The following is a 24,814-nucleotide window of genomic DNA, read 5'->3' on the forward strand; positions in this document are numbered from 1 at the left end:
GACGTAGCCCTAGTGTCACACCTAGTCCTTGCTGCTTCTGACTCATAAGAGCCAGAACTCTGCCAGATAGCAAAGATCTGGCCTTAATGCAATACAGCTTACCATGTATTAATTAGTAACACAAAATTTTAATAAATCATTAAGATCAGAGTTTTAGATATCTGCAACACTCAAAAAATTCTGTTAAAAGAATCTTTTTCTTTCTTACTGTAAGCCATTATCACAGCAGTGGGCAATAATTTTTGATGGAGGGGCCATTCCAAGAATGTAAGTGGTAGAGGGCCACACTTTTCCATTATATTAATGGAGGAGGTGTGGGGGTCTGGGTTGGAGGTTGGGTGCACAAGGGAATTTGGGGTGTGGGATTTGGGAGGGAGTTTGGGTGAAGCAGAGAATTGTGACCTGGGGTGGTGTGGTGGGGGTGCATGGCCTGGGATGAAGTTGTGACTTGGGGCAGGAGTGCAGGTGGGGGTGCAGGGATTTGGACTGTGACCAGGGATAGCAGATTGGGGTGCAAGATGTGAGAGAGGGTTGTGACTTGAGGAGGGGTATAGGAGAGGAGGCAGTGTTTAGGAAGGTGTATGGGGGCTAGAGCAGGGGTGCAGAAGGTTGGGTTACGTGGGGTAGGAGAGCAGAGGGGGGCAGAGGGTTGGAGGAGGAAGGTCGGGGCTGGAGTGCCAGGTTACGTCTAGACTACATGGCTCCGTCGACGGAGCCATATAAAGTAGTTTACTCGGCATAGTCAAAGAAGCTGGGATTAAAATAATCCCCGCTTCATTAAAATAAAAATGGCTGCCACGCTGTGCCGATGATCAGCTGATCCTGCACAGTGCGGCAGTGTAGACGCGGCACGGTTGACAAGAGAAGCCTTTGTCGACCGCTCCGGTATGCCTTGTGAAACGAGGTTTACCGGAGTGGTCGACAAAGGCTTCCCTTGTCGACCGCGCTGTGTCTAGACTGCCGCGCTGTGCCGGATCAGCTGATCGTCGGTACAGTGCGGCAGCCATTTTTATTTTAATGAAGCGGGGATTATTTAAATCCCCGCTTCTTTGACTATGCCAAGTAAACTACTTTACATGGCTCCGTCGACGGAACCATGTAGTCTAGATGTACCCCCAGAAAGAGACTGTGGCTGGGGGACCTTACCTGGTTCCAAGCAAACAGCCCAGCAGGTACCTTAGCTAGGGTCTCTGCCTTCCAGTACCTGTATGTGCTCAGGGGAGTCGCAGGAGCCATGTTTATTGTTCTAAACTGCATGATGTGAGCCTGGGGGATGAGTAAGGAGGGGCACTTCACATGCTGCTTGTCTTGTAAACAGGCAGCTGCTATTGGCCAAAAATGACCAATGGGAACTACTAAGGAGGGGCGGGGGGCAGCATGAGAAGCCTGTCTCCCCTCCCTCTAGGGTCTCAGTGTTCAGAAACACACATGTGGCCCTGTACCTAGCGTTTCTGAGTGCCAAGTGGGTTCAGTGCAGGCAGGGAGCTGGCTACGGCTCCCAGATCATCTTTTGCCCAACCCTGGAGTAGAGGCTGGAGCCAGCTTCTCCATTTGTAGCAGGCAGCAGCTGCTGCTGCTTCTGTTCCTCCAAGAGGGTGAGTGCTTCCCCAAGTGATCAGTTGAGCTTCCTGCCTGCATGGGGCGCTCTGTACCTCTGTGTAGTGGTCAGAAAAGGGCTGTGCACCTGCGTGGGTATGCAGCTTACAGGGAACCTTGGTTATGAATCCACATGATGGCATTTCTGTTTTTTTCCTCTTGCTTTTTAAAAACACCCATGTGCAGGGCTTGACAAACCACGGCGAAATCTACTCGCCAGCCCCACACTGCGCATGCGCGTACCTCCGGTGATCAGGGCGACCGGCTGAAATCTGCTCGCCACAGGCGAGTCAATTCACTGATTTGTTGAGCCCTGCCTATGTGATTACAAATACACACCGAGAGAGGGGTTGAATTAAGATTGCAGAGGCAATTTTAATTCTGGCATTTCTTAATTTTTAAGTATTTGACTTTATTATTTTTAATGTTCTTTTAATGTTATTTTTTGTGTGTAATATGTATATGTACAACATACAAGTGAAATATGGATTGCATAGTCAAGAAATACGCAGCTATGAGTTTAATAACTGAACTTGTCAGCGTGCGCTATTACATTTTGCTCTGGTGAGATGTTAGTATTGTGGAGAAAACTTGTCTATAATTGTCACTAGAGAGGGTGTTTGGAGACAGCAGATATAGAGAGAAAAGGTAAAACATGCCATAAATCTGATTTGAATGATAGCGTTTTAAACGTTGCATAATTTAAATGTGTGGGGATTTCTGTGTATATATTGATATTTTAAAATTTTGCATTCAGTCTGTTGTGTTCGTTTCTAAATGGTTAATCTGTTCATGGCTGGGCTGTTTTGCTCCAGATCCATTTCTACTGGTTAACTGATTAAATGGGGGCAGGCAGGCTGGCTGGAGTTGCCTCTGTGGCTGCTTATGGCCCTGCCAGTAACACTCCGCCCCACCCCCATGCGTCACCTTTCAGCTCTCTGCGAGGCTGCTGACTCCCAGCCCACATGGGGCCTCTCCCAGGTAATACTTAACTTTTACCCAGTAAGCATCACCCATTAAGGAAGATGCTTACAGGGTAATTGGTTACCTGTTCACATCTCTGCAGTGAATATTGACATTGTAACCTTCTATAAAATTCTGCCCAAATAAAATGTTCCATCTCTTTTGTGTTTGAGGCTGTGAAATAAGCTTTTTCATTGGATGAAACTTTAGAGTCCAAACTTTAAGTTGGTAAATTTGTGATATGTTTTCTAATTTAAATATATAATATTAGAGATACAAAAATTATTTGAATGAATTTGTTTCATATTAGGATGTGCCTTTTGACTTTCCCTGAAAGTGGAATATATTTGATCATGGTCCAGTCTTGCCTTTCTAATTTTTTTCCCGTTTCTTCCCACTTTTTTTGTGTTTTAGCTTTCCACAGGGAATCCATCGTATGAGAGTTATTACAAACAGGTATATTTTTAATACTTATATTTGTTTAACATTCTATTTTTCCCTCCTCTCTATATCTACTTACTTATAAAGTTCCCTCTGCTGTATAGTAACTGCTTACAAGTACTGCTCTGTTATTGGGTGGCTAAGGGACAGGAGATTCTTCATTCTGTACTTGTGCTTTTGTAACTGACATAAGTCAGTTAATTTTTGTTTTCCAGGTAGATCCAGCATACACAGGGAGAGTTGGGGCTAGTGAAGCTGCACTGTTCCTTAAAAAATCAGGTCTTCCAGACATTATCCTTGGAAAAGTAAGTTGAACGTATGTGTATATAGGGATACATATACATTATTTTGTCTGTGCATTATGATCACAGCTGTTATTGAGTCATTGTGGATATGGTTATCTAGAGAGAGGATGCAAAACAGTGCCCCTCTGATTTTATGAACTCTTAGTTACCTGTGGATTGCTTGTTACTCCCTTGATTGCATTGACTAAAGATTTGCGCCTATGAATATTTTAAGAGCCCCCCCAAAAGTTTATAACGCACAAGATACAATAAATCTGTATAGGGAAGCTGAGGTAATAGTAAATATTATCATATAAGGAATTGCTTGATGAGGGAGCAACTTGCCAGTGAGACAGCATCTTAGAAGGCACAAAGGTGAAAGTTGGAGGAGGAGACAGAGGGAGTAAGCAGTATTGTAGGTAGCAGTTATGGAACTGTGGCAAATACTGAGAGAAACCAATGAGAAAGAGGAAACTGGAAAAAAAAAAGGGGGAAGATACAAGAATCCACCAATGGAGTGATTCACAGAGAAGGAGCTGTGTAGGAAGCAGTGGAGGAGGAAAATATAGAAAGACTGAGGGACTGGGAGAGGTGGTTCTGGGAGTCCAGACCAGAGATTGTTACAATAAACAAGGATGGTGATGTTCAGGATTTGGATAAAAGTTTTAATGGGGGAGGCGATGTGGATTCGGAAGATGTGTAAAAGAGAAGTACCCAGTGTTAACAACACAATTTATTGGACTATTGGAAGGCGCTTAGATACTATGGTGATAAGGGTAGTATAAGAACACATTGAGAAAGAAAGAAAGAAAGACTAGTTGTGATGAGGAAAGAGCTAAAGATGATAGTGGCTAATTAAAACACTAAGGTGATTTTAAAACTAATTTTAAAATAAAATGTTAGAAAAATCTGTTCGTCCTGCACTTACCTGTTGAATCATGAGTCCAGGACTACTGAAGAGTAGTGGGAGTTGCTTCTCTACAACTGCAAGCTAGAGAGTGCAAGAAAATGCTAGATTACTGTTCTGTATATGTTGGTTGTGATGTAATCTTTAGTGCAAGAGAAATTCAGACTTTAGAATGTAAGAGCTTGAAAGAAAGGTTTTTAAAGGTAATGGACATACTTCCATTGATTTCACTGGAGTTTGCATCTGGCGTTGTGTGAGGAAGGATACAATTTTAAAATAAATAACTTTTTTTACATATACTTTAACAATTTGAAGTTTAAATTTTAAAGCAGATTTTATGGTTCAAATTTTGAAATAGAAAGCAAATAATTTAAGTACTGATATTTTCTATTTGAGCTTTCCGAGATAAATTGCCTACAAAAATACATGTAACAATGATTTTTATTTCCACAGATATGGGATTTGGCTGATCCAGAGGGAAAAGGGTACCTGGATAAACAGGTATATAAAATGTGCAGTGAACATGAAGATAAATCTATTATATAGGCCTACACGTTTTGATTCTGAGGCAGGATAATACTTACGTTCCATTAACATGATGCATATGCTTACACACTTTACTGCCTAAGAGCCTTTTTCAGTGCTCACCCCCAATATATAACTAATGTTCTAAACTAATTTAATCAAAATAAAATAATATGGATAATCTGGTTATTATAATTTTCTATCTTTTCTTATTTAAAAAAAATTCATATTGTAATAGTAAGGAGCCACTCTTGTGGTGTCCTGATGGGTTTCCAAGGTCTGTCAGTGATGATAATCATTCAGCTACGTGCGTGTGTGCTCTTCTTGTTGTTGTGTGGTTCAATTTATTTTAGATCCAAGGGAAGCCAATACACTTCAGGGCTACTTAACCACTTTCTTATTTATTGCAAGCTTTAAGCAGTTAATACAGTTAAGTTTAAGTTTACAAGCCTTAAGAACAATTACTATACAATTTAAACTTTAAATACTATAAATTCTAAAGTAATTAATACAGCACAAAGCAATGCAAAAGCAATTACTAAAAGATCTACTATATACAATAATAAACCCTAATTCACGTACACTTTACCCATGTGCTACCTGCAGTGCTAGGCAGGAGGTCGTGGTTCCATCTTTTCTCATGCATAGGAACGCCACCACTGACGTAGCCAGTGTGAAGGGCCTCATCACTTCTAGTAACATCGAGCAGGACGTGTGAGTCAATCCTGCCCTTTCCCTCCCATTGATTTTTCTTACTAAGCCGAATTTATAGCAAAGAGAGACTTGGTCATTCTAATAATCAATTGATTACACATTGTGTAGGATACATAAAATGCCCAATGCCCCTATTTGGGGCTCATCCTGCTACTCAGGATGTTACTGCTATGTGCGCAGTTGACAGTCCTATGGCTGCATCTGTACTTTTTGCTTATTACAACAAAAGTATCAATACAAGTCTGCTTGTCCTGTGTTCTTGATGTCGTTTCATGTACCATGCTTAATCTGCATTGTTATGCAAAACAATTCTTGACTTTCGGGCCTTGCCTGTGTGTTTTGTTACACCACACTTGAAACAAGCGAGACTGCTTTTTTGGACAAGGCAAACATCACCAGTTATTGCCAAGGCAGGTAGTCTAGGCTCTACCACACTTGTGTGCTATGTTGACTTTGTGCAAGTAGTCAACACAGCAGACTCTCAGAGAGAGCACCCAAAGACCACAAAATCAAGTAAGGATGGAAGGTTTATTTTCAAACGTAGTGCAGTTATAGTTGACTGTAGAATCTACTAAACCATTATACATATGTAACCCCTCACAATGGACCAGCTCAGTCAGTGGGAGGTCCTACTGCCCTTCCAAAACACAACTTTATGTATAGGTACAAACAAGTTACACATCACTTCTGATGTGTCAGGTTGCTACCCTATGACATTGCTTAAATACTACCCATTGCCACCGAACATCTCTATCTATCATGCTCTCATTTTAAACCTTTTCCTAAAACTGGGTCAGTATGTCCTTGGTGTCTGTGGGGAGTGTGTGGGTACCAAGATCCTTTTTAATGAGGTTACCATCCTTCAGAATCATAGAATCATAGAGCTGGAAGAGACCTCAGGAGGTCATCAAGTCCAGCCCTCTGCCCAACGCAGGACCAATCCCAACTAAATCAACCCAGCCAGGGCTTTGTCAAGCCAAGACTTTAAAACCTCTAGGGATGAAGATTCCACCACCTCTCTAGGTGACCCATTCCAGTGTTTCACCACCTTTCTAGTGAAATAGTTTTTCCTAATATCCAACCTAATTACCCCACTGTAACTTGAGACCATTGCTCCTTGTTCTGCCATCTGTCACTACTGTGAACAGCCTTTCTCCATCCTCTTTGGAACCTCCCTTCAGGAAGTTGAAGGCTGCTGTCAAATCCCTCCTCACTCTTGTCTTCTGCAGAATAATGCTTTTAACCTATGCCCAGTGCCAATTACTATTTTACAGCCAGTATCTAGTACCATTTACTGTTCTACCCCTGTGCCTATTGCCAGTTAGCGTTTTACACACTTAACCCTGTTCATGCCAAGTTCCATGAGCAGGTGCCTGCTTCTTGCACACAGCTTAGCTTTGCTTCATATTAGCAAAGCCTTGACCATTGTTAACTAGGCCTCACACCAGGCATGTGATACACGTGTTTATGTTTCAGGCCCTTATCTTACTACACATATGTATGATACGACACAGTTACAAATGGCTCTAATACTTTGGTTTGTAAACACCAATATGCAGTTTACTTGTGTTTATCTCAACAACTACCCATTTTCCCTCTGGTGCAGCAACTCTGTTTACAGTGACATACAAACTGTTGCCTGATCAAAGAGATAAAACTGTTGCCAGATCAAAGAGATGTCTCCGTGCAGAGATCTTCTTTTATCTTGGCCATGCCTATCTTCTCCCACCCTCTTTCTCTCATTTCCCCCTTGCACTTCTTTCCTGTGCCTTTCTGCTCTTCCATTTTGTGAATAACTAGATCCTTAGCTTGCTACAGTAATTAGCCTCAGCTTCCTTCAGTCAGGCCTTTCATTGAGAGGAAAACACTGAATTTAGTGATTAGAGTGTTGATTCTGCTTCTGGTTCTCGACACTCTGTTATTACTTGTTAAAAATACTCTAGATATTTGTGATTAACAAAAATTATTAAAATAAACCAAATACTGCAGCAAGTATGGGCATTTGACAATATTATAACATAATTAAAGTTCAAGAAATTGAAATTCATTAATGTTTTACTTCATTAATTTTTACTTTAATTTTTTTAACGTATTAAGAAAACATTTTAAAGATTATTTAATATCACAATTCCCCATTGTATTATTTAATCTTAAATTACAAATACATACATTAAAATATGTATGAGCAATTTCTTTCACTTATGCCACACTTCCAAGATTGTGTGTTTCTGTTGCAAAGGCAGACTAGGGAATGCAGCTGTATGCTGGCAACTCCTGTAGATATTTGTGATGACATCAGGTTTTGAAAGAGAGTTACCAAAACCTGAACTCAGAATTTGGCAAATAAATGAAAAGCTATTCTTCATTCAAATTTCCTTTTATAATTCAACAGCTAAGTCTACCCATATATTGTTAATGATTTGGGATATTAAACAGCATTTAGAGGTGGAGGGATTTGGATTTGTTAAACAAAAACATTGATCATTTTTAAGAAAGAAGTTTGGCAACCATGACTTAATTGTGGAGAAGCTTTTTTTTTAAAGAATGTATTCAGTTAATTAGGTTTCTTTCCTTATGTTCCAAAGGTTTTTCCCCAAGTTGCTGCAAAATCTCCTTTCCTGTAAAAGTTGTCTGTAGAAATGTATAAAGGTAGAAATAAACAGAGGGGTGGGAATGTGAATGCAATTTAACATCTTCCCCAAATGTGGTTTAACCATTTAAGCAATGGTATCTGCATAGGATCTTGAAAATATAGATTATTCTGCTTAAGAACAGTGAGCTAGATTGCTTGTTTTTATTAACAGAATGTCCTGTATTTACTTGTTGTTGTGTTTCAATTTGTAGGGTTTCTATGTTGCATTGCGACTTGTGGCATGTGCACAGAATGGCCATGATGTTAACTTGAGCAATCTAAACTTGACTATGCCACCTCCTAAGTTTGTAAGTGATATTTTAAGTTTAGAACTCAAGCTTAAAATGAAACCTTGGGAAATCTTTTCTCCTTTACAAATTACTCTCCTAGTAATTACAGGACATAGATTGTAAGCTCTTTGGGTTTGTTTTTTTGTTCTATGTTTGTACAGTACTTAGCACAATGGCATTTTAGTTGGTGACTAGGCCTTTAGGTGCTACAGTAATACAAATAATAATATGATATTTAACATTTTTTTCTCGCTTGGATAACATATGCAAGAGTTTGTGTTTCTTTTCAGTAGAACAAATTAAATCTCTAGTCCTCTGTAAAACATTGGAATATTAAAGAGAAAGCTACATGTGCATAAATATATTTGCTTGTTTCATTTTAGCATGACACTAGCAGTCCCTTATTGGTCACACCACCTTCAACAGAGGCTCACTGGGCTGTTAGGGTAAGTGTACAAGATAAATATTTTTTAATCCAGTTTTTAAATGTAAATGCTGTTCCTGGCGGCTGTGTTTGATAGATTCATTTTACCAAGAAAGAAAAAATACTTCCCATTTTGAGACACCTTCCTTTAAAGAAACAGACACATCAACATTATACAGTACTAAATATAGGTGTTTATATATTTCTATATTTAATATAAATATTGTAACAAACCTCTGTCAGTGTTTGGTATATTTGTAAGAAGCGTTGTCCAGGACGTGAAGGTTATGCTATAAAATTTAATCTTCTGCCTAGCTGCCAGAGTCAGAGCAGAAGGCACTGGGAGTTAATATTTGATCTAAAGAACAGTGAAGCACTTCACCAATCCCATCCTCAAGTATTAGTAGGGAACTTGAATGTACAACTTTCTAGGATTATGATTTTTTTTTGGTGCCTGCTGTATGGTCTAATGAAAACAGTAATTTTTGCATATGTTTTGTATTTATAACTTAATTTTCTAATTGTGTGATAGAAATGTAAAATACAGTTTCTGTTTGTGAAAAATTTAAATTGTCAAATCATTTAAATAAAGGTATCTCGTTGACTATATTATAATATAGAAAGCAAAATCTTTGAAAGTAACAATTCTTAGTCTCTAAGGTGCCACAGGACTACTCTTTGTTTTTAAAGTTCTTTGTATTGTAAATGATCTGTGAAAGTTTCATAATTTGAAATCTGGGCACCAGTTAGTGAATCAAAATGTGTTGTCTTTCTGGAACATTAGAGAAATGCATATTATGGCCACAGTTCTTCAGTCTCCAGAAATCTTATTTTCATACTGAGAAAAATAAGGTCCTAAAGCTTGTACTGTGAATTTTACATCTAAATACAGTACAGTGTTTAGGATATAGCATACAGGTTCATGCTAGGAAGTTAAAATAATAAATTACTAACCAGTCACTTAGCTTCTTGAAAGATTTAATTTTTGACACTCACACAGGCACACTTTTTTACTTATTCAGGCTATTTCTTACCAACTAGGTGGAAGAAAAAGCGAAGTTTGATGGTATTTTTGAAAGCCTTTTGCCTGTAAATGGTGTACTTTCAGGAGACAAAGTAAAACCAGTATTGATGAACTCAAAGCTACCTCTTGATATCCTCGGAAGGGTAAGTGTGCTGTAGGTTTTCCTAACCATGCTTTAATGTAATTTCTCTTTCTAGTGAAAGTAAATATGCAATGTAACTGATAGCATTATTTTCAATGAAAGCAATAGTTCAGATCTAGGCCAACGTTTAAAAAAATGGCTGCCTAAAATTACGGTCTCTAAACCAATATTTAGGCACTTACGTAGTTCATTTAAAAGCAAAACACCCTCACATGCACACACATACAACCAACTTGGCCCTAGGCTGGATCTGCTTAATTTGTCTTGTAGTCTTTTAAGAGCAAGAACGTTGCTTTAAAAATTACTGAGCAGAGAAGCAAGTCAATTTAAAAGAAAAGTGAATGCTTCTGGTTTGAAAAGCTGTCCTCAAAATGGCTTATAAGGCCTTATATCCTGCTAGCTTTTTTCATACTAGGAGCTATTAAACCAACCGTAAATGTGAACTCCAACTATCATGAGTGTACTCAGGAATCAGGTTATTCTGTGAAAACTTCAGTAAATCATGGTTTTTAAACAATTGCATTATACTTTTGTTACACATTCTGTATTTTGTGAGCAATAGCTTTGAACTTTGGGGACTCCCCTTACAAATATGTAATACATGCAATACATACCCTTTAACGTTTTTTCTTTTTTTATTTATTAATTACATTTTTGCATTCTTATCTGAGGTGCCAGTGTATTAAGTTAAGTGTTCTGTATCAGGGCCAAGTTTGGGTTCCAGCTAGTGCAGCATGAGCCCTTGCTCACCTGCTTTCACCCTGACCATGAAAGGCCACTTTCTTCTTTGGCTTGATGTGAATGAAAAGTTATGATAACATAGGCTGAAGTACCAGAACAGATGAAACTTTGTATCCCTTTAAGCCTCTTGTCAGCCCCAAACATATGCTTCCATGTATATTATCATAAGTAATATGACTTTCAGAAAATGGACCTCAGATTTCTAGAGAGTATTAACATTTTTAGTGTAATTGATGTTTTTAACCTATGTATTACTAATAGAATTTGTTGTAACATTTTTGTCTAAATACTGTAGGTCTGGGATCTCAGTGATATTGACAAAGATGGACACCTGGACAAGGATGAATTTGCTGTGGTAGGTTTTTTTAATTGAAAGTTTAAGAAAGCAGTGTGTAGGTATTATTGTTTCCTTGAACTTAATTATGAGAATTGCAGCGTCTTCTCTGGCTGCTCTTTATCCACACTGCACCCTACTCCAGATCATTCAAATTACAGCCACTAAAATGGTCTTCTTCATTGAACCCCTCATCTGGCTCCCCCTTGTCCAGGGTATCGGGTTTAATCATCTTGTGCAGCATTCAGAGTCCTGTACAGCTCTACTGTGACCTGTATCTCTGGTTTCATGTCTTACCATGTGAAATACAGGAGGTTTCTGGGGCGCTGCTGAGAGGGTCAAATCTGAGCAAATAGCTTCGAGACAGAGCTATTTACAGCCCAAGAATGGGGGTCCTCTACTATAAGGTGCACAAAACCAGTCACAGAGAGCACTTGTGTTTGCCACAATGGCTAGCAAGAAGTCACACAAGCAATCCCCTTAAACACTCCATTTCTCCTGTTGCAACTGCCAATAACCTCCTTATACAGAGGCAAGGTTATGAAAACCAGTATCACCAGATCCAAACAGGTTCTTCCGATTCCAAATGAACAGCCTCATTCCAAGGTTAATTTAAACCTCAGATCTTACCCAAAAGAGCACGCTGTGCCAATTCTTTAGAATCAAAAGGGTTATTAATAGAAGAAAGAAAGAAAAGGTTGAGAATAAAATTGTTAAAGGAATCAACTTACTTACATCAATGGCAAGGTTCTTGGTGCAGGACTGTAGCAGAGATGGAATAAACTGCTGTCTTAAAACAAGTCTCTGGAATACATCCTCTGTTAGGATGGATCGTCAGTCCTTCCCAGTCATAGCAGAGATCCTTCAGAGGAAATTAGTCAGATTGAAGACAGGATACAAAACAAAAATTGAGGAACCCCCAGGACCCGCTCTATACTCTCTAGCCCTTGTGGAAGGAATTCCATTGTTCACTTTGTAAGAAAGTATGTCCCAACATGGAGTTTGTCACATGAGCAAGTCACCTGTCTAGTCCTTTTTGGGCAGCAGCCGTTGCTTACATGCTGGTCAGAAGGTTCACAGCAAAGCTCATCTTTGCTGTGAACAAGTGGATCAGAAGTGGTTTGGCACCATCTGAGGTGCATTGTCCATCAAGTACTCCTATTTATTTGACTAGCAACCCTTTCACAATAGGTTTGCCAACCCTTCTGCTGATATCTCACATAGCCAATACTCATAACTTCAAATACAAAAACGATGCATGCATATTAATAGTATAAACACTATCAGTGAATCACAGGCTTTCGATAGACACCTTACTTGGTTCACTTTGTATTAGCGATGTAAAATCATCGTTAAAATCAGTTAACCAGCTAAATGATAGGTTAACCTAACATTTATTCAGTTAACCGACTAAATGGGGTGGCAGGGGTGACTGCTTCAACTTGGCTTCGAGCCCTCAACAGAGCAGCCCCTGTCTGGAAGGCTGGGTTCCCTGCAGACAGAGGCTGCTCCAGATGCCAGAGCAGCTCCTGCCTCTGGGGTGCCTGGACCTTCCGGGGACAGGGACTACTTTGAATGTTTGCATCAGGCAGGGAGCTGCTTCAGCCCCCACGGGTTACGGTTAACCCAGGGGTGGGCAAAAGAGCCTCTTCTGGCTGGATCCGGCCTGCCAAGCGAGTTGATCCGGCCTGCGGAGGCCTTGCTGCTCCCTCCGCCCCCAGGCCAATCAGGGCCTGCGGGCAGGGGGAAGTGAGCGAAATCTCCTCCCACCCTACCCCTGCCCTGCAAGGAGTGCGCAGCACTTAGAAGCACCACACGCTCCCCACCCCCAGGCCAATCAGGGTCTGTGGGTGGGGAAGCATGGAAGTGCATTGGCCCTGCCCCTTCCCTCTGAGGCAGCCCAGGGCCACTTCAAAAATCTCTGAAGTTGCCTCCAAACTAAAATTATTGCCCACCCCTGGCTTAGCCTTTCATATCCCTACTTTGTACAAGATTCGATGAAAACATGTAACTGGTTGCAACAATGTTTTGTATGTTCTTATTACAATCCAATAATGCCACACCATGTTTACTTTCATCTCCCTTGTATTTTGGAAACTTTTTGTTATGTGTTCCTCTGTTAATTGGTGTATTTTACCTTTTGCTTTTGCAGGCAATGCACTTGGTATATAGAGCTCTTGAGAAGGAGCCAGTTCCCTCAGCATTACCTCCCACACTTATACCACCTTCCAAAAGAAAGAAGACGCCAGTTTTTCCTGGTGCTGTTCCTGTTCTTCCTGCAAGTCCTCCACCTAAAGATAGCCTTCGTTCTACCCCATCCCATGGTAGTGTAAACAGCCTGAATAGCACAGGAAGCTTGTCACCCAAACACAGCATAAAGCAAACACAGGTACAAGTCTCATGGCAATTTTTATATCCTTTATAGTGAACTGCAAAAAAATTAAATTATTTTTTTGCTGGATCAAACATAAGAACAGCCATACCGGACCAAAGGTCAATTTAGCCAATATCTTGTCTTCCAACAGTGGTCAATGCCAGGTGCCCCAGAGGGCTTTAACAGAATAGATAATCATCAAATGATACCTCTCCTGTCATCCATTTCCAGCCTCTGACAAAGAGAGGTTAGGGACACCATTTCTATCCATCTTTGCTAATAAGTGTTGATGGACCTAACCTCCATGAACTTATCTAGTTCTTTTCTGAATGCTGTTAAAGTCCTGGTCTTCGCAACATCCTCTAGCAAGGAGTTCCATAGGTTGACTAAGTGCTGCATGAAGAAAAACTTCCTTTTGTTTTAAACCTTTTACCTATTAATTTCATTTGGTGACCCCTAGTTCTTATGTTATGGGAACAAGTAAATAAATTTTTCTTATTCATTTTTTCCACACCAGTCATGATTTTATAGACTTCTGTCTTATCCCCCCTTAGTCTCCTCTTTTGTAAGCTGAAAAGTCCCAGTGTTTTTAATCTCTCTTCATATGAAACCCATTCCAAACCCCTGTCATTTTTGTTGCCCTTTTCTGAACCTTTTCTAATGCCAATCTATCTTTTTTTGAGATGAGGTGATCACATCTGTATGCAGTATTCAAGATGTGGGTGTACCATGGATTTATATAGAGGATCAGAATGCAGGACAATGTAGCACTTTAAAGACTAACAAGATGGTTTATTAGATGATGAGCTTTCGTGGGCCAGACCCACTTCCTCAGATCAAATAGTGGAAGAAAGTAGTCACAACCATATATACCTGTGACTACTTTCTTCCACTATTTGATCTGAGGAAGTGGGTCTGGCCCACGAAAGCTCATCATCTAATAAACCATCTTGTTAGTCTTTAAAGTGCTACATTGTCCTGCATTTTGCTTCAACTACCCCAGACTAACACGGCTACATTTCTATCACTATAGAGGATCACTTTTCTTACGTAGGAGAGCACTTTTTTGTTTTGAAAATAAATGTGTTTCATGGGATGTGAGGAGAGCTGAATGTTAAAAGGTGAATTCTCTTTTAGAATGAATCTTACTAGCATGAACAGTTGCTTGGGCTCATAAGAGGGAGTTTGTCCCTACCATAGCCCTAGCAGCAGTATAGAGATGAATCTGCACCCAGGACTCCTGTATGTATCTTCTGAGCACTGTCAATAAGCATACCAGTCTGGGGTATTAGTCTAGTATATATTTGAGAGAGTCTGTATGCCTGCTCAGGAACTCCTCCTAAGTGGTAAGAGCCAGGATGATCAAATTTGATATGCAGCTTCCTTTTATAACTTGAAGCTAGGGTAAGGGTTTGACTGTGCCAGGACAATGGAATGTGCCTGGAGTGAGATTTTTCTCATAAAATGGAAAGGGAGGGCTCTGTTAGCAGGGACAGTTATACTGTATAATGCCCACAGGGGGGCAGAAAGGAGCCAGAGATGGGAACCAGGACAGCTCTAACTCCATTGGGCCAGCAGGGAACAAGAGGTAGCAAAAGGGACAGCTATCTACTATGTATTTGAGAGTATCTGTCCGTCTCTCCCCCCCCCCCCCCAAGCTAGGGATATGCACCCTAAGTATGTTAAGAGATGGGTAATCCACTAATCATGTAGTTGATAACATTTTTATTGACTACATGATTAGTTGATAAAGAAAAGCTTCCTCAGTCCCAGCTCACACTGGGTCCGGGAGCTACCCCTGCTGCACCTCTGCAGTTTAAATATCTAGGCTTATTGGGTAGTCAGCTACTCGCTTACATCCCTAATACACCCCTCACCTGGCTGTACCTGCTGCATTGGCCATGGACAGGCACTTCTCACCTGGCCCCAAGCTGATGTGATGAGAGGACTGTGGTAGTCCTCTTTTCCTGGGGCAGCCTGGACACTGAACCTCTCATCCCCAACCTCACCCCAGAGCAATGATTTAAATTAACAAAAACAACAATTGTTTGAGTTAAGGATGTGAGCAATGCCAAGTAAATCTTCTAGTAAGTCTCTATGTGAGTAGAAAGCACGTACTCATATTATGAACATTCTGTTTCTCAGTTTTTGTTATATGTTACTGAAGGGAAGGGAAATGTTAGTGGGTTGATCCTATAATATATTATGCACCCTTCAATTTCTGTGGACATATACATAACGCTGAGTACTGTCAATGTGAGTCCTCAGGGTATTAATTAAGGTTGTAATTGATTTTGTTTTTCAGCCATCTGTGAATTGGGTGGTACCAATGTCTGATAAGTCGCGATACGATGAAATTTTCTTAAAAACCGATATGGACATGGATGGCTATGTAAGTGGCCAAGAAGTGAAGGATATTTTTATACACTCAGGCCTGTCTCAGAATCTTCTAGCACACATATGGTAAGGATTCATCATTGGTTGTTTTGATTTTGCTTCAGTTTGATTGTTTTTCTGCTAGTTGACTCTAGGAAATAGCATTTCTCATCCAGAAATGTGTTGCTAACAATGCTCTTGTTAGCTGCCACTGCTATTCTTTTTCATATATGTAGTGCTGCTGCTTTTACTATAATATCCCAACACAATTGTATGCATTTGTAAGTAAGGAGAAATTCATAAATTCTCTCAAGGAGAGCAGCAAAATACATTTTCTTCCTTTCCTCTAATATTCAGATTAAAGCTGTTTATTTGATGGGGTAAGGAGCCCTATGGATGAAGGTGAATCAGATGTGAGATATCTTGATTTTAGTAAGGCTTTTGATACTATCTCACATAACCATCTCATAAATAAATTAGAGAAATGTAGCTTGAATGAACTTATTATAAGATGGGTGCGTGAGTGGCTGGAAAACCATACTCAGAGTGGTTATCAGTTGTTTACACTCAAGCCAGAAGTGCATATTGAGGGGGCTGAAGAGATCTGTGTCCAGTCCTGTTCAGTGTTTTCATAAAGGATTTGAATAATGGCAAAGAGAGCATATCTACTAAGTTTGTGGACAGTATCAATCTGGGAGAGGTTGTAAATGCTTTGGAGGACAGAATTAGAATTAAAAATTATCTTAACAAACTGGAGTAATGATCTGAATTAAATACGATCAAATTTAGTAAGGACAAGTGCAAACTACTGTACTTTCAAAGAAATAATGAACTGCACAAATACAAAATGGGAAATATGACCAGCTAGACAGGAGTACTGCTGAAAAGGATCTGGGAGTTGTAGTGGATCACAAACTAAATATGAGTCAACAATGAAATACTGTTGCAGAAAAAGGAAAAGTCGCTCTCAGATGTGTTAGAAGGGGTGTTGAGAGCAAGATATGAGAAGTAATTATTCTAGTCTACTTCGCATTGATTGGGCTTCAGATGAAGTATTGTGTCTAGTTCTAAAAACCATACTTTGGGAAGGATGTGAACAGACTGGAGGAAGTCCAGAGGAGAACAACAAAAATTATTAAATGTCTAGAAAATATGTTGTAGGAGAAAAGATTGAAAAAATTGGGTTTGCTTAGACTGGAAAAGAGAAGACTGAGGAGAGACATAACAGTCCTCTTGGTTGTTATAAAAGTGGGATAAATTGTTCTTAACTGTGGACATGACAAGAAGTAATGGACTTAAATTGTAGCAAAGGAGATGTTAACTGGAAAGCATTCCAGTAAGCATGTGGCTTACCAATATACTTACCAGTTAACCAGCCCTTGCCAGTGAACTCTGGCAGCAGCCAGCCACGTCAGGCCAGAGCAGTCACGGCCATGGAGGTGCTGGCGGAACCCCATGACCAGGGCCAAGGAAGGGCTGGACAGTGGGCCACCTGACGGGACCCTAAATTAAAATGGTTAACCTTTTTAACATTCCTAAAAGGAGATTTACGTTAGACATTAGGAAAAACTTCCTAACTATAAGGAGTAGTTAAATGCTGGAACAGGTTATTCAGGGGAGTTATGTACTCTCTGTTGTTGGAAGTTTTTAAGAACTGGTTAGACAAACACTTATGAGGGATGATCTAGATGATACTTAGTCCTGCCAGCATTAAACGGCCTATAACGGTCCCTTCCTGGTCTATATTTCTATGATACTATGATTCTACTTGCGAAGCACTGGAGAAATCCATGAAACTGAAAACATACCTCTGCTTATCGTATCTCTGTATTGATAGCATAACGCAGTCAGTATTCCTATTATGTAAACTATTCCATGAATGGGGAAAACTTTTAACAGTTCTATAACTCAGCTGGCTAAAAGGTCAAAGGCATTTTTTCCAGGAAAACATAAGAACAAAACAATGTTTAATTCAGTTAAGTGCATCTAATAAAACATTCATAGTTCAGCATGTAAAACTTTTCCACTTGGGAAATGGGCTCTGAGGCCAAAACAACAATAAAATTCTATGTATTTGTATCTCAGATTTCATTATAATAATAATAATAGTTGTTTGGTTTATAACAATTTCGACTTATGATAAGAATAACCAATTTCTAACAGGGCATTGGCAGATACAAGACAGATGGGAAAGCTAAGCAAAGATCAGTTTGCACTAGCCATGTATTTCATTCAGCAGAAGGTCAGTAAAGGGATTGATCCTCCACAGGTGTTGTCCCCAGATATGATCCCTCCTGCAGAGAGAAATACTCCCATACAAGTAAGTAATTGGTTATTAATAAATATATTGTTCTACTAGATCAATAGCTGCTTTGAAAGTAACTAGTTTTGAGAGCTGTTATTTATTTATAGTTTGTAATATTCTATTGCTTTAACTTACAAGAAGTTTGTCTACTATTTAGAACTGATTTTCAGATTTCAGAAAATGCTTCATGAATTGGTTATAAATTGCAAACATTCATATTAAAGAAGTTGTCCATTGCACAGGTAGCATTCATAAATATGAGACCAGTTTCACAATTACCAGAGGAAATCTTTACTTGCGCCTGGAATTATTCCAGTTTAAATGTTTTGTTAAAACATGTATCTTTCACCACAAAAGTGGTGGTGACATTTTGACTTTTTTATCAATCATTGTCATGAAGGTATGCATGATGATAGCAGAACTCTGCCATACTTAGCAAGCTTAAGTATATGGGAGTTGCTCTTCATAAAGTATATCTCTTCCTTTTACTCTTAACCTTTTATCCAACATTTTAATTTTTCATTCACTCTTGTTGCCATTGATCCTTGTGCTATTAGATACATAAAGGGCATGTCTTCACTACTGGATGGATTCACAGGGCAGTGATCCAGTGGGGGTCAATTTATCATGTTTACTATAGACATGATAAATTGACCACTGCTTACTCTGGTACTCTGCCTTAATGAGAAGTGCAAGGGAAGTTAACAGGAGAGTGCCTTCAGTCGACACACTGCAGTAAGTAGATCTAAAGTAGCTGAAGTACATCAAATTCAGCTACGTTATTCACAGAACTGAAATTGTATAACTTAGCTCAATATCATTGATAGTGCAGACCAGCCCAATGAGTAACATTTTCACAAGTGACTTAGGTGTTTAAATGTCATTGAAACTTGAGATCTAAATATTTTAATTTTTTTGAACTTCAGAAAAAAAATTAAGATTTCTGACCTTTGTGAACAGGACAATATTTTTTAACTTCATAAAATGTTTTAGGATTGCTGGCCTTTCTTTGTAAATCAATACAATATGAAAAGTTATACTAATAGAGAAAATATTTGGATCATTTCCAAACTTTGGAGACTGAAGGAAGACTGATAAGAAGGAGGAAGGGGAGAGAAAGTAGGAGCAAAATGAAAAGACAAGTTAAGCAAGTAATCAAGGGCAAAAGTTTTGCTGTCAGGACTGAGAGGGAAAGAATATAGCTTGTAGGCATTGTAGAGGAAGAAGTGGCATAATTAGGACACAGTGTAGTTTTTGCAAAATCAGAGGAAGAGGAGAAGTTGAAGATATATACCAGGTTGCAAGACTGAGCATAAAAAAAGATAGTGGCATAGAAAACAGTGAGAGAGAACAGATGATTGGTGGAAGTGCTTTGTAGTAACAACAGTTAGATTTGTCCCCATAACATTTAACAGAGAGACATCTGGCAGATGTCATTAGAAACAGATCAAGAGATGGGATTGGAGGAAGGTGGGTATTTCAGTAGCACCTTCAAGCGATAGAGACCTTGACCCAATTTTGATAGGTACTATACACACACACACAGTATAAAGATAATATCAGAGGGGTAGCTGTGTTAGTGTGGATCTGCAAAAGCGGTAAGGAGTCCTGTAGCACCTTATAGACTAACGATGTATTGGAGCATAAGCTTTCGTGGGCAAAGACCCACTTTATCAGATGTATGTACTGGAAATATCCAGAGGCAGGTATAAATATGCAGGCTAAAGATAATGAGGTTAATTCAGTCAGGGAGGATGAGGCCCACTTCTAGCAGCTGATCTGGAGGTGTGAATACCAAGAGAGGAGAAGCTGCTTTTGTAATTAGCTAGCCATTCTCCATCTTTGCTTAATCCTAAGCTGATGGTGCCAAACTTGCAGATGAACTGTAGCTCAGCAGTTTCTCTTTGAAGTCTGGTCTTGAAGTTTTTTTGCTGCAGGATGGCTACCTTTAGATCTGCTATTGTATATCCAGGGAGGCTGAAGTGTTCCCCTACAGGTTTTTGTATATTGCCATTCCTATTATCTGATTTGTGTCCATTTATTCTTTTACGAAGGGACTGTCAAGTTTGGCCGATGTATATAGCAGAGGGGCATTGTTGGCACATGATGGCGTATATTACATTGGTAGATGTGCAGGTGAATGAACCAGTGTTGGTGTGGCTGATCTGGTTAGGTCCTGTGATAGTGTTGCTGGTGTAGATATGTGGGCAGAATTGGCACCAAGGTTTGTTGCATGGATTGGTTCCTGAGTTAGAGTTACTATGGTGCGGTGTATAGTTGCTGGTGAGAATATGCTTCAGGTTGGCAGGTTGTCTGTGGGTGAGAACTGGCCTGCTTCCCAAGGCTTGTGAAAGTGAGGGATCATTGTCCAGTATGTGTTGTAGATCACTGATGATGTGTTGGAGAGGTTTTAGCTGAGGACTGTAGGTGATGGCCAGTGGTGTTCTGTTGGTTTCTTTCCTGGGCTTGTCCTGCAGCAGGAGGCTACTGGGTACACGTCTGGCTCTGTTAATCTGTTTCCTTACTTCCTCATCTGGGTATCGTAGTTTCAAGAATGCTTGGTGAAGATCTTGTAGGTGTTGGTCTCTGTCTGAGGGGTTGGAGCAAATGCGGTTGTACCTCAGGGCTTGGCTGTAGACAATGGATCGTGTGGTGTGTCCGGGATGGAAGCTGGAGGCATGAAGGTAGGCATCATGGTTGATAGGTTTTCATATAGGGTGGTGTTTATGTGACCGTCAGTTATTTGCACTATGGTGTCCAGGAAGTGGACCTCCCATGTAGACTGGTCCAGGCTGAGGTTGATGGTGGTGTGGAAGCTGTTGAAATCGTGGTGGAATTCTTCCAGAGTTTCTTTCCCATGGGTCCAGATGATGAAGATGTCATCAGTGTAGTGTAGGTAGAGAAGGGGCATGAGTAGATGAGAGCTGAGGAAGTGTTGTTCTGGGTCAGCCATAAAAATGTTGGCATATTGTGGGGTCATGTGGGTGCCCATAGTGGTGCCACTGGTCTGGAGGTATATATTATCACAAATATGAAATAATTGTGTGAGAGGATAAAGTCACAGAGCTCAGCCACCAGCTGTGCTGTGGCATCATCAGGGATACTGTTCCTGACAGCTTGTAGTCCATCTATGTGTGGGATGTTTGTGTAGAGAGCCTCTACATCCAAGGGGGCTAGGATGGTGTTTTCTGGAAGTTTTCTCAGGAAATCAGTGGTATCATGGAGATAGCTGGGAGTGCTGGTGGCGTAGGGTCTGAGCAGAGAGTGCTCATATCCAGACATTCCTTCAGTGAGAGTGCCAATGCCTGAGATGATAGGGCGTCCAGGATTTCCAGGTTTGTGGATCTTAGGTAGTAGATAGAATAAAGATAGTCCCTTCTCCAAAAGAGCTTACAATCTTAACATACAACGAGGGACTGTAAATGGAAAAAATAAAAAATAAACATTTGGGGCGCGGGGGAATGATTGTTAAAAAGTTGGTTCTGTAGAACCTCAGTTTAGTAATTGTACCAGCACCAGTGATACAAACCATTTTTCTCTGGGGAGGGAATCCTATGTACAGGCAGTCCCCGGGTTACGTACAAGATAGGGACTGTAGGTTTGTTCTTAAGTTGAATCTGTATGTAAGTCGGAACTGGCGTCCAGATTCAGCCGCTGCTGAAACTGATCAGTTTCAACAGTGGCTGAATCTGGACACCAGTTCTGACTTACATACAGATTCAACTTAAGAACCCCAGGCATCCCCAGGTCAGCTGCTGCTGAAACTGATCAGCGGCTGATTCCAGGAAGCCCGGGGCAGGGGCTTCCTATAGTCAGCCACTGGTCAGTTTCAGCAGCGGCTGACTTGGGGACGCCTGGGACAGAGCAGCTGGGGTGTTGCTGGGTTGGTCCAGTAGCGCCGCCGCTCCTCGGCGCTACTGGACCAACCCACAGCACCCAAGCTGCTTTGCCCCAGGCGTCCTGATTCAGCCGCTGCTGAAACTGACCAGCAGTGGCTGAATCAGCACGCCTGGAGCAGAGCAGCTGGGGTGCTGCTGGGTTGGTCCAGTAGCGCCCAGAGCGGTGCTACAGGACCAACCAGCAGCACCCCAGCTGCTGTACCACAGGCGTCCGGAACAAAGCCGCGGAGCACGGGGGCAGCGGACAGCCCAGACGTGCCGTGGCTGTCCTGCTGCCCTCGGGCTCCGCGGCTTTGCTTCCTCTCCCTGGTGTGCTGGAGATCAGGGAGGCGGCCCCGTTCGTAACTGCGGATCCGACATAAGTCGGATCCGCGTAACTCGGGGACTGCCTGTAAAGTAAATGAATGTCAGTGAAGAATAAGTTGCATCCCAATGTCTTCCATGCATTGGAAATCTCTTTGCTGTGGCTTGAAAGACAAAAAGGAGGCAATGCAGTGTATCATAGTGTACTTATGCATCATATCTACTGCAGCTTTTAGTTTTATGAATTTTTCAATTTTATGAACGCCTCAGTCCCTAATTAGTTTGTAAATAGGGGTTGTACTGTAATTGAAATGGATGTCTATGAAATCCCAGTGCGAAGATGACATCACCCAGAATAAAAGGAATATAGGGTGAGGACTAGCAAGCCAAGAACAGAACCTTGGGGCAGTGTTCTTTGTGTAGGCTACGTAGCCATGCTGCTCATGTCTCCTCTGTGAAGTGTCAGTAAGGATGTGGTGTGGCCTCTGCTCATTTTCCCCCCAGTTTAGTGGCAGGGTGCGTGCATTCTTTCCTGCAGGGGGAGTGCAAACCCTTCCAGTCTTAAGGTCTCCAACCTTTTTACACCCAAGATCAGTTTTTAAATGTCAGAACAAGCCAAGATCTACCCCACCCCTTCCTTGAGGCCCCACCCTCTCTGCTCCCCTCCTCTCCATCACTTGCTGTCCCCAGCCCTTACTCACACTCACAGAGAGTAGGTGTGGGATTTGGGTGTGGGAAGGGGTGAGCGATGCAATCTCTGGGGGTGGGGGAAATCTGGGTGCAGGAGAAAGAGAAGGGGATGCTGGTTCATGGAGGGGGCTTCAGGCTGGAGAGTGTTGGGGTCAGGTGGAGGGTTGGGGTGCTGAGCAAGTCACATGCTTGTGGTTGTGGGGGTGCAGGAGTGTATGAGGGGTTCAGGGCAGGGGGGTTGGGAGTATGAAGGGCTCAGGACACAGATTTGCAGTGTGTGAATGATGTAGGAGAGTTGTGACAGAAGACTGGGGATGAGAGGTGCCGGAATGTGAGGGACTTAGGACAGGGGGAATCAGGTGTGTGATGGGTTTTGGGTTGGAGCCTGTGGGAGTGCAGGAGTGTTACCATCAGGGTTCGACAATTAGGGCAGTCTATTCGCCTGTGGTGAGTAGATTTTAGCCCGGCATGGTGCCGCAGCGCGATCAGCACATGTGCAGCGTGACAAACTGCACGGCTGGCAAGCGGGGCTCACCTCTGCTTGTCAAACCCTGGTTATGATGCTGCAGCCAGATGGGAGCTTGGCCCCAATTGGGGGCGAGTTGGCCAGGCTTCATTTTTAAATAAAATATTATGTCCAACACTAAATGTTTCACAATTGTCTTTATTTATGGGAGGGGTGGGGAACCTGTTTTGGGTCAGGGGTAACTGACCCATAGAAAAATCAGTGGGGGACCACACAAGTGAGAAACAAAAAAATAAAATAAAAAACACCCTCCAAATCTTTCCAAGCCTCACTGATGTGGGCCCAACTGAGACATCTCACTCCCCTGGTGCTCCAGCCCCAGGAGAGGAGGAGGAGGGTATGTAGGACTGAGGTTCAATGCCTAAGGCCAGATTAACTCTTCTGGGGTTCAACAGTTAGTGGAATTTGGCCTCTCAACACTCTGAGGTGGGGCCAAAAATGAGGGATCCAGTGTGCGGGGCAAGGCTGCCAGTAAGTGGGATAGGATGGGGGTGCAGAATCTGTGTAGAAAATAGGGTACAGGAGTAAATTGGGGGTAGGTGTCTGACCAGGAGGGAGGGGGCAGGAGCAGGGTGCTGGTGCGTATCTGTCCACGAGGCAGGGACAGGGTGCTGGATGGGGTCTCGCCAGGGAGCAGGGTGCTGATGGGGGCTTGGGCAGGGTGTAGGTGGGAGTCTGGCCAGGAGCAGGGTGCTAATCGGGACCAGGGCAAGGTGCTGGTGGGGGCCTGGGGAGATGACAGGTTGCTGATGGAAGCCTGGACAGGGGGCAGGGTACTCGTAGAGGTCTGGGTGAGGTGCTGTTGTGGGTCTGGCCTGCGGAGAGGATAGGGACAGCTTGGCCAGTATCTGGGGGGTCCCGCGGCTGCATGCCAGGTCTGGCATTTCAGCAGGCATGCACACTGTTCCTCCACTCCTCAAACAGCTGGTGCACTTCCTGAGAAGTTGGATCTGGTTCACAGCTGGTGACTTCCTTCCCTGTGCTTCCTGCCTGCCTTCCTGCGTGTGTGTGGGGGGAGGGGGAGGTAGGTAATAGGAGTCCCAGGACTGTGCCCCAGGTCCAGCATTTCAGCAAGCACGCGCACTGCTCCTCCCCTCCGCACGACAACCGGCGCACTTCCTTGAAGTTGAAGCTGGCATGCAGTCCTGGGACTCCTACTCCTACCCCTCCCCTCCTGTGCAGGAAGGAAGGAAGGCAGGAAACATGGGGAAGGAAGTCCCTGGCTGCACACCAGACCTGGCTTTTCAGGAAGCATGCCAGCTGTTTGGGGAGGGGAGGAGCAGCCCACGTGCTTCCTGATACCTGGATCTGGCGCACAGCTGCG

General features: G+C 42.0%; 1 protein-coding gene across 9 annotated transcripts in view; it reads left to right on the forward strand.

The window, feature by feature from the left end:
• Positions 1–24,814, forward strand: part of EPS15L1 (epidermal growth factor receptor pathway substrate 15 like 1) — a 118,929-nt gene that overhangs the window by 10,892 nt on the left and 83,223 nt on the right. For 8 of the 9 annotated variants that reach the window (XM_075903356.1, XM_075903360.1, XM_075903357.1 and 5 more), the window contains exons 2-11: positions 2,974–3,015; positions 3,216–3,305; positions 4,645–4,692; positions 8,275–8,370; positions 8,736–8,798; positions 9,818–9,943; positions 10,979–11,038; positions 13,170–13,406; positions 15,697–15,854; positions 17,931–18,087. In XM_075903356.1, the coding sequence (XP_075759471.1) occupies positions 2,974–3,015; positions 3,216–3,305; positions 4,645–4,692; positions 8,275–8,370; positions 8,736–8,798; positions 9,818–9,943; positions 10,979–11,038; positions 13,170–13,406; positions 15,697–15,854; positions 17,931–18,087 (1,077 nt within the window). Of the gene's footprint in view, positions 1–2,973; positions 3,016–3,215; positions 3,306–4,644; positions 4,693–8,274; positions 8,371–8,735; positions 8,799–9,798; positions 9,944–10,978; positions 11,039–13,169; positions 13,407–15,696; positions 15,855–17,930; positions 18,088–24,814 lie in introns of those variants that run through there. The other variant, XM_075903363.1, reaches the window with a different exon arrangement.

The sequence above is a fragment of the Pelodiscus sinensis genome, chromosome 19 (genome assembly GCF_049634645.1).
Source record: "Pelodiscus sinensis isolate JC-2024 chromosome 19, ASM4963464v1, whole genome shotgun sequence".
Taxonomy (NCBI): Eukaryota; Metazoa; Chordata; order Testudines; family Trionychidae; genus Pelodiscus; species Pelodiscus sinensis.